General features: G+C 42.4%; 1 protein-coding gene across 3 annotated transcripts; it reads right to left on the reverse strand.

Annotated features, from left to right (window-relative positions):
• Nucleotides 1–2,090: 2,090 nt before the first annotated feature.
• mlf2 (myeloid leukemia factor 2) lies at nt 2,091–10,412 on the reverse strand. Of its 3 annotated transcripts, none has more exons than XM_080750572.1 (8): nt 10,130–10,412; nt 9,422–9,530; nt 9,275–9,310; nt 9,029–9,085; nt 7,966–8,133; nt 7,675–7,834; nt 5,182–5,392; nt 2,091–2,386 (listed from the first exon to the last, which is right to left on the reverse strand). In XM_080750572.1, exons 1-8 carry the CDS (start codon nt 10,171–10,173, stop codon nt 2,374–2,376), a joined length of 798 nt encoding a protein of 265 aa, XP_080606698.1. In that variant the 5' UTR covers nt 10,174–10,412; the 3' UTR covers nt 2,091–2,373. The 3 variants fall into 3 exon arrangements, with proteins under 3 accessions (XP_080606698.1, XP_080606700.1, XP_080606699.1); XM_080750574.1 differs by having other exon boundaries at nt 5,175–5,392; XM_080750573.1 differs by having other exon boundaries at nt 5,152–5,392.
• Nucleotides 10,413–10,456: the final 44 nt, after the last annotated feature.

The raw sequence follows: 10,456 nt of genomic DNA on the forward strand, positions 1-10,456 counted from the left end.
TTCATGTACGCCCCGTTTGCTGAGACAATATTTTCTCAGATGTCAGGTGTAGACTATACATTAGAGAGGCAGAATATATTTTATTATTCAAGGGAACTTTTAGTTTGGAGACTAAAATCTATGGTATACTATTTACCGGTAGTTGAATAGTCTGGGGTTCCTATAGACTAGAGGATGGTACATGGTAGAGAAAACATATTGTTGCTGCATGTCGGGCATAAACCTTGTCCATCTCCAAATTCCAACTTTTAATGTTTTTCTTTTTTTGGAAACGAATGCCCCAAAAAATCAGGAGACCACAAGGGGAGGTAAATGCAAATAGAAAGGTAGTCATTCACTGCCTCGGTTTTATCTTTTTCTCCCTTCCTTGTACAGCGTTTTGTATTTGTTGATGACACGTATTATTGTGTAGTGTACATTTTTTTATGCTTTGATGATCAAATCGGGGTCATGCCTATGTTCCCTCAACCCTATGTTCCCTCACTGAGGTTGAGGTTAGGGTTTGGGTTAGGGTTAGGGCTGAGGGAACTTGAGCATGGACCCATTGAATCCATAGGAACACAATGGAATTATGTCGCCAGGAAGTCTTTTTTTCAACCCTTTTAGCCTCAATGTCTAACTGTATCACAGGCTGTTTAACATTTCTGACTATCAACCGACGGCAATGATATATAGATATTCTATTGCACTACTAGGATACTAATGGATATGGGACGAGCATGTAGAGATGTGGGGATGAGCGTCAGGGAAGCAGTGCAGATGGACAGATAGAGCTGTTGGGAGACGCCAGAAGCGCAGCACAGCAAAGGCTGCTGCTGGACAGAGGGGAATAGGATGACAGCAACGGATGTAAGAGAAGAGAGAACGTGTGCTGGTGGCTGGTCTGCTGGATGTGTTTGTGCATGTGAGGAAGAGAGTGGTTTTGATTGGCTGATCCACTGGTGTGTTCCAACTGGATGTCACGACCATCTGCAGATATTTCGACACAGTGGAGTGGAGAGCATGCATGCATGCATGCATGCACGCACGCACAACACACACAGAGGCAGCTACTTTGTGCATCCAAGTGAATAAAACACAGTAGTACATGAGTCAGAATGGGCAGTCAGTGATTCATTCCTACCACTAAAAATGGAATGAGAATACAAACAAAAAACACTAGTGACAAAAGCATGTATATACAGTAACTTAATGGCATTGATCAAAAGGAACTCGATAGACAATTAATCACAGAATATTCATGTTATAGTCAGATAATTCAGGCACATAATCTCAAAGACTTCACCCATTTTCATCCTATCTTCATATAATTGGGCTTCACTAATGCTCATCATAAAATTGTCTCAATTTCTTGATTTTTTATTAAGGTGAGAACAATGGCTTGCATTATCGCATGCCAAGTTTCCAGAAATAGAAAGCCTGCCGTTTCGATTGGCTTGGATTCCCAATCGATGTCACTGGCAGGCAGGTTTCTGAACTGTCCACAGCCCTCCTCTGAGACACAGTGAGTAGACAAAAAACAGTGCCATCTTATCATTATAAGATGGCAATTATATGAAAGGTTGAAAATGGGCGAAGTCGTCCTTTAAAAACAGAACCTTGAAACATACTTTCAGAATAGAGAAAATAATTCACAGCTCAGTTTGCAATTATCTACCAATGTTTAATGGTTTTCTAATCAGTTTAATTAGTCAACAGTATACAATTCAATCCACAGACACACTAGTGCCTTCACAAAACATAAAATGGACTGTACAGCAGCTGTATGTACTGTAGTGTGGCAATGTCTTTATACTTTTATAGTGCAGTGAGGCAAATGAAAAAAAATAATAAACAAAAAAACGCATGTCAAGTTCTGAGAATGTGTCTATATACAGTGTGTGTGTGTGTGTGTGTGTGTGTGTGTAACAGAGAATATGTGTGCATGTGTGGTTGTGTGTGTGTGTGTGTGTGTGTGTGTAAGGAAGCACACTGTCTGTGTGTGTGTGTGTGTGTGTGTGTGTGTGTGTGTGTGTATTTGTGTGTTGACACTGACCGCATAAGTAAATGCAACTACTAAGTGTTGGGTTCTCTCTCTCTGTTTGTGTGTGTGTGTGTGTGTGTGTGTGTGTGTGTGTGTGTGTGTGTGTGTGTGTGTGTGTGTGTATGTGTGTGTGTGTGTGTGTGTGTGTGTATGTGTGTGTGTGTGTGCGCGCGCGCACACATGTTTGTGCGTGTGTGTATGTGTGTGTGTGTTAAATGTATAGTTTATATATAGACAGTCCAGTCATATCAAACATCTATGATGGCCGGTCACATTGACTGGCTTCCCTCTTCATCTTGGTTCACAGCATCGGGAAATATCTCCATCAGTCCGTCCTTCTGCTCCCCTCCTCATGCTTGGCCCCTGGTGGGACATTCACACAGTTGAGGAATAAAACCCACAAAGCTAAGCAACATTCACTGCACAAGAAGTGACACTGAGGACCAAGTTAACTCTAAAGCAGGGGTTCTCAAACCTTTTTAGGCCGTGACCCCCAAAATAAACATATTTGAACTGGGGACCCCCACCCTGACAAGCACTTGGAATTGTAGGTATTACATTTTATGTGACTCGGTTCCACAGATAAATATTGTGAAAATAGCAGATCTACATGCTCACACAACACCTCGCACTGCAAGGCGTTAGATCATGTAGATCTGCTATTTTCACAATGTTTGCCTCTTGCTTACTTACTATTTGACAGTTTGGCCAGTTTGGTATTAAAACGGTCTTGAAAGTCCTTAAATTGTCACTTTATAAATGTGCAGATACCCTGTATAGACTTATACTGTGTGTTTGTTTGTTTTCCATTGAGCGAGAAGGAAAAAAATGACATTAAGCTAATCACCTGGGGACCCCACAAAATAATTTGGGGACCCCAAGTTTGAGAACCACCGCTGGCACCGCAGTATTGCTGGCACAGGAAAGACTATTGTATAACTTATTGCATGTATTGCTATACGTTTTAATGATTTAAAATAAAAAAGCTGACATCTCAAAAACTACATTCTGTGCAGAAAATTCTTGTGATTGTCTTACCATCACTGTTTCATGCTCTGTCTGATCCCGTACCCCATATAATATTCCATATTTGAATATTCCTTCCAATATTAAAAATAATAGAATGTTCGACTATAAAAAATTAAGCTTAGAATAAAAAATCTGCTGCAGTTCTCGCAAGACTCTGGGCACGTGACGTTAAAAGGCATCTGGGTCTTGCAAGGCAGAAGTCTCCCCTCAAAGAGAAGCACTATTGCAAAGCTTTGACCGCGCCGCGTCTAAATGCGAGCCGATCTACACGTCCACAATGCGTCGCTGATGCAGCGCGTTGTGGGCTTTTAGATTAGCGGTGGTTTGTGACACCGCCCTACAGCGAAGAATAAACCAGCTGCTGCTTCGCTGCAAGTTGCCTGTAACTTCACACTGACCGGCTGACCCGCAGACAGACACACAGTGCCTCTGCCTCGGAGTCGGTAGGCTTAGACTTGCAGTTGCTCTGTATTAGAAAGCACACACGTTTAATCACACAATGTTAACTTTAATTGATTCAAAATGATAACGAGTCAAGCTGAAACGGGCAATTTATTCGGTAGTGCAGGCAGACTGTTTACAACGACACTCGACCACCGGAAACACGATGTAAAAACTATGCATGGATTCTTGTCTCTCACGGTAAAACTCCCTCAATGTCACATTTATCTTGTAGCTTACTGTTCATTAATTTGATTTAAACAAAAAACGAATCCATTGGTTTGATTATAATTGCCCGTTTCATGCCGTGGTAGATTGTCCCAACTTCCATCACAGCACAATGAGTGCACCGTTCTCCAGATAAGTCTGGACTTACAGCTTAGAGCTTAATTAAAATTAGGCTATAGAATAAAACAAGTATGAATAATTAATTTGATCTAGCAAGAGATTGCATTTCTCAGCACTTGCAACCGGTGTATAGGCTATAGAGAAAGAAATAGACTTCTGCTGCGTTTGACTTAAGTTTTACTGCATACAATATTTTATATAAAAAATTAATATACATTCAAAATTCAATAGGTTCGAATGGATCGAAGATTTTTTTCATAACAGGCAATCTTGTCCTTTCACAGCATTTCGTCCTACCCATCCAGGCTCCAAACCGGAGCGATTGGTTATATTGTTAGTCCACTTATTTTCTCTCGCTTTCAGTACATGTCTGCCTGTCTGATAGCATTCCATCCACACTCTAATATTAACAGGGCGCAGCCATTGTTATTGTAAAAACGCAGATCTTTGAACTCACGTTTGAAATCTCGTCTCGCGAGAAGTCTGAATCCTATTGGAGTCAATGGGGCGTGATGTGCGCACTGAGCAGTTAACACAATGGGGAAAGGTAGCCAACTCACCTGAAAGACGTCTCGGGACGTCTTACCTGGTTACCATGGTTACCAGGTAAGCAGAACCTGCGGTAGCAAAAACACTACATATCCCATCATGCAACTCGGCCGCCAGCGTCATTGAGCGTCTATCCTACATTGACTCCTATTCTATGCTGTAATATAAAAACGGCTGTATCTCTGAATAAGGTGCAAATAACGCCGAGAGACGCTCTTTTTCACTGCTACACTGGGCCGTGACGGTCGGCCGCGTTTGGATGTTACTTCATTTCACCACCGAAAGTAAACAAACAAAACTTCATTTAAAAAAAGTAAGATTACACAACATGCACACGGCTTCCGGGGCTCTTTTGGGCTCCTCAGAATAAAGCGTAAGTGAAGTGGTGGCTTTCTTTTTTAAACATAAAGTTTGACGACGTTTCGGCCATCAGCTGGCCTTCATCAGGTGTGCACTGAGCAAACACATCTGCACAGCTTCACTTGTAAACAAATAATGGCAATAATGGCGGCGCCCAGTGCGAAACGAGACAATGGATTTACCAGAGTCATTGATTTTCGAGCAAGAGAAATGAGCAGGCGTCAGGGAGGACGAAACACCGTGAAAGGACAAGATTGCCTGTTATGAAACATCTGTAAAAACATTTTGGTGAGAGAAGAACGCAGACTAAAGGTAAAATAACCTTCTAGGCCGTAACTCTCCTTTAATGGGTAATCTGGGTTATGTACAGTTATGATTCTGAACAAACAAAAACCACATACATGTGCTTATGTCGTCGTCCTACCTCTCACCAGTCGTAGCGGGGGCGAGTAGGGGGTGGGGGGTGGTGCCGGGGAGACTCGTGTCGATGGGCTGACGGGGAGACGGAGCTGGGAGGGGCGGTGAGGGCCAGCTGCTGCCCCCCTGCCCGTCGGTCGCGGCCATAGTCCAGACCTCGGGCGTTCGGGGGAGGGTACCGTCCCACCGAACTCCTCCACTCCTCGTCAAAAGCAGCGGCTTCAGCTGCAAGGAATGGAGATGACAGGTCAGAGGTCAGACAGCTAGCCAATGGCTAATAAATTCAATCCAGCAGCGAAACAAACTCCAAGACAACGTCTTGATGTCTTATTTCCAGGCGTATATTGAAATACAAAAAATTGCTTCATGTAAAAGAAATGTTACTTTTTAATTCACTTCTGATTCAAACTGTGATATGCACAAGCAAAGAACGTGCCTGGGCGTGCCTGTGGTGTTCAACAGGAGTGTGTGCCTAATTTATTAGGGTGGCAGTGACCCAGGAAGTAGATTGGCCACTTGGAAATTGGAAGGTTCTCCCTGTGCTATGACCAAGAGTCGTTGAGCAAGATACTGAAACCCTTATTCTGCTCCCGATGAGCAGGTTTGTGCCTTGCATGGTTTCCTCCACCATCGGTGTGTAAATGTCTGTTTGAATGGGTGAATGTAATGCACATTGTAAAGCGCTTCGAATACAGGTACAATATGGAAGCACCCTTTATAATTTATTCGTGCATGACACGAATCAGCCCAGAAGTATTTTCAAAAGCGTATTATTATTTTCTTCTACTATGGTTATATTTTGGAAAGACTAACACCGCAAGCCAAATAGAGGGGCTTTGGATTACACAGTGAGCATTGTTTCGGAGATAATGAACAGATCTTTGATATAGTTTTGCTAATGTTAATCTTGGCTTCAGTTTACTTCAATTCAATAAATTATTTTATTTTCCATTCACGCTTACACAAAAGAGAATTCTCCTTGTATTCAAGACATCACAAGGTGAGTAAAAAAGAAAGAAAGAACATTCTAGCTGACTGAAATTGACAAAAGATCTCTCTACCTGTTTAGTCATCACATCAACATTACCAATAGTCATTCCCAGTATATAGTGACATTACTAATATTGGAGGTAAAGAAATACGGTATTATAAATTACATTTAGACAATATCACTCAGTCCTAATCTAGTATAACCTGAATTCTATCATTCTATTTTAAACTTCCACATCTGACTCTATTTAAATTGTATTTTTCCTCTAATATTGTTTTGTTTTTAACTCTTATCACAGAGAAGCAAATCATATCATATTTCCATAGTTCCATTAGTGATAACAGGCAGAATAAGAAAGGACATTACTTATTAGTCAACGCTGTAACTCTGAAAATTAACACAGTAGGAGGAGGCATATGAAAAGCTAATTATACCAACAAGACGAGGAAAGCCTAGTTCAGCTGAAACCTGGATACAGCCTTTGGGGTCTTCAGAAACCGAAACCTAAATCCCTCTTATTTGTGATCTAAACTCTGTTGCCGTAGTAGAACTGGTAAACTAGATGTTGTCAAATTAATTTAATTTTTAATGAATTTGTCAGCTATGAACTATGAAGAGTGAAGACAAACTGTTGGTGCAATTACCAAGACCGCAGAGTGTTTATTCATAAATCTCTGAGGTGAGACAACACAACTGGAAAGACCGCTAATTAATTAACGATATAAGAAGCAAGAGGGCAGACAAAGTGTACTAATAAAGCATTTTACTGACAAAAATCCCCGAAACCAATCAAAATGTAGCATCGAATTACCATATTCCATGGCCCGTTTCTTGATGAACTATGACTCAGTTTGAATTTAGGAAGTCGGCCAGTAAAACATGAAATACCTGCAAATGGCTAGCCATGAGATAATGGAAATGTATCTGTGTTGATATCTGGCAGAACATGTAAATGGAGTACCTGTATATAGTACTTGCACACAGCAAGAGAGAGTGGTTGTCACACAAATGTGTGTTACAACAATTCAGTCATTTAGGTTAGCAGGGACACTGACTATTCTAGGTCTGCTAGCTTCTGGGTCTGGCAATATATGTATGGATATGGACACAAACATTTTTTCCTAACAGAAATATAATACTGGATTGTGTTTCCTAAATATAGAGCTCATGAGAACAATATAACTTTCAGCCAGGGTTTCATATAGGGATGTGTGCAGCTGCCCCTAATAATCGTTTGCTAAATAGTAGTTTAGTAAAGTTCGGCGTTATTCAGCTAAAATACATTGTTTTGACCCACAGCAGTCGCAGCTCAATGTCAACTTCCTGAAGTGCTTTGGTATACTTATTTCCCCTAGTTACATTAATGCAGAATCACAGTTCTCAGCATTGTAATACGGTAGCTGCTTCACTGGTAAATTACTACAACCTATCTTCCTCAACGTAAATATAATATAATTATGAAGTACAGCCGCAAAATGCACTACGTTTCTATTCTATGTTCCTCTCCGTTACTCACTCTCCTCCAGGTTGATGTAGTCCTGACGTTCCTCCCTGTCACCGGTGCGGCGGTTCCGTGCACGCTCCATGACGTGACCGCGCTCGCCGATGTGGTGGCCAATGGCTAGGCGCTCCACGCCACTCTCGCTGTCACGCATCGACTGGCGCGTCTCGCGGATCTGAGAAAATAGTAAGGAAACAAATGTTTCATAAAATACATTTTTGCTCTAATAATGCATTCCTAACCATCTACCACCACCATTTATTTGAACTATTGGCATCTGCCAGCTAGGGGATATGGTCTTCTCACCCCACCAGGCGCTGTTCTCATTTCACTGGTCTGCTGGTAGACTTTGGGAGCTCCAGCGTCTAGGGAGGAATAGGAGATCACTGTGGACGAGGAGTACGTCTGACAGTTCGGTGAGGAGCCGGACATGGCGCCGGACATGCCGCCGGACATGCCGCCGGACATTCTTTCCTGGAAGACAAGGACTGACAGTAAGTCACACTGTGACACAATGCTGTGCGGTGGTAGTAAGTTAGTAACCTTGGGAATGTGGCCCTGGGAAGGAGCCTATCGCCTGTTTCCTTAGCGCCAGGCATTGACATGATGCTAGTACATGATAATAGTAGTACAGTAAGTATGTCACAGGGACATTTGGGAGGAATTGGGTACCATTTTTATAGTCTGTGTATGATACTGCCGGGGATTGAACCCTGACCTCCCAATCTCTGGGTGAACACTGAACCACAAGGCCATTGAGCTGGTGGAAAGCACTGGTTTAATTCATTGAGATAAAGATTTTCCACTCATTTTAAGTTGGTCTAACTGTATGAGAAAGAAATTGATCAATCAATCCATGGAAGTGTAAGTAGAACTGAGGGAAGACAAGTGACACAGTGCATTAGGGGCGGCATAGCTCAGGGGCATAGCTCAGGGGTAGAGAAACCGTTATTAGAGCACAAAGGGTTCCCAGTTCGAATCCGGGCTCCCCCTGAGTGAATGTCGAAGGGTCCTTGGGCAAGACTCTGAACCCCTAGTTGCTCCCGCTGAGCAGGTTGGTGCCTTGCATGGTTTCCTCTGCCACCGGTGTATGAATATGTGCGTGAATGGGTGAATGTAATATGCACAATCTATGTAAAGCGCTTTGGATAAAAGCGCTATATAAATGCACCATTTACCATTTATTACCTCCTGTCCCACAAAAGGTACTATTGGTCGACAAACGTATGTCGCTTAAAATTTAGAACACCAATGGCATTGTTTTGGTTCAGTGTCACTCTTTGTGGGCTAGTTGGGCTGTCGACAGCCTATGGTGTCCAAGGTAATCATAAAGATTAATTTAGCTTTTATAGGGCAGAGAACTACTCACCATGTTTTCCATCATTCCTCCCATCATGCCAAACATATCCATAAATCCTCCTCCACCCTGTGAAAATGAGAAAGATCACTTTGAAGTTCTCTCCAAGTGCAACAGCAGCTACACATCCAGCTACTGGTCATTCAACCATACAACGTACTACTGTAAACAGGATGCAATATTTGCCTGTCAGTTCCAGTTGCTCTAATCTGTCATCTTAAATGAGTGATATTTTGTTATAGAGCAACATCTACTCACCATTCCCATCATTCCAAAAGGAGACAACGCACCAGCCTAAGAAGCAAAGCACAACAAATGTAGGTACAAAAAACAAAACAAAATATATGATATGAGACATACACGACCTGTGAAATTAACACACACACACACAAAAACCACAGATACCTGTATTGGCGGTCGGGGCGGTTGGATCTGCGGTGCAAGTTGGTATGGTTCAAAGCCAAATGACCCAAACAGGCTCCTCATCTGCTGCCTGTGGGTGGCAAATGGATCCCTGAAAGAAATAACATGCACATCCAGTCATAGTATACCATGAACAAAAGAAAACAACAACACTGTGCAGGCAAACAATAAATTGGAGGGGGTGGGAGGGGGGGATCTGACATTACAAGCTTAGTAAAGAGGGGGATAGCTTGCCATAGTGATTTGCACATACATTAGTCTGGGTGATACCAGGCTGGATTATAATTATGATCTGACTGTGAACATCACTGTGAAAAGCCCATGTATTATTATTGGATTGATATCAAGCTATCTCAAATCCAATCCAACCCCTCCTAGCCGTCAGCTCTGACATTTCTAAATAATGTCGTGGGCTGGTTAAAAGGAGGACATTTAAAGCCCGATCGGCGGTGAGCATCAGCCGACTATTTCCCTGTCTAACGGAATGGTAATGTTTTTGTTGATGCCAGCTAACTGCCAATCCAATATGGTGGACTATGACAGGCCTAAACGCTTTGCTATACCTGCCTCAGGACACAATTACACAACCTATCTCGCTAGCGATATTTATGTAGTTGGATTTCTCCCACTCGTAGAAGGAAAGAGAGAAAACACAGTAACACACAACGTGTTATGGATGTTGGTACTCACATCATGAAGGGACTGTCATCAACGTCATTCAAGTATCGATACATTTTAGGTAAAATCAGCTAGCTGATGCTAGCCAGCTAGCTAGATAAATAATCGGGTCTTCAAGCCTTGGTGTGGGATTGTGTGGAACCGAAATGCACGTCAGGCTGCGAGGACACCCACTGGATCCGTCGGGCTGAAGAATGCCGATAAAAGTGTGTCAAAGCGACGTGTGGTTCGGTGGTCAACTGGATGGTTTAGTTATTTACCAATTACCTGCATCAGACATGAAAACGGAAGTCAATGTGACAAAAGAAACAGAGAGCCATTGCTTTGTCAATGGAGCAG

Source organism: Nannobrachium achirus (genome assembly GCF_963921795.1).
Source record: "Nannobrachium achirus genome assembly, chromosome: 2".
Lineage (NCBI taxonomy): Eukaryota > Metazoa > Chordata > Actinopteri > Myctophiformes > Myctophidae > Nannobrachium > Nannobrachium achirus.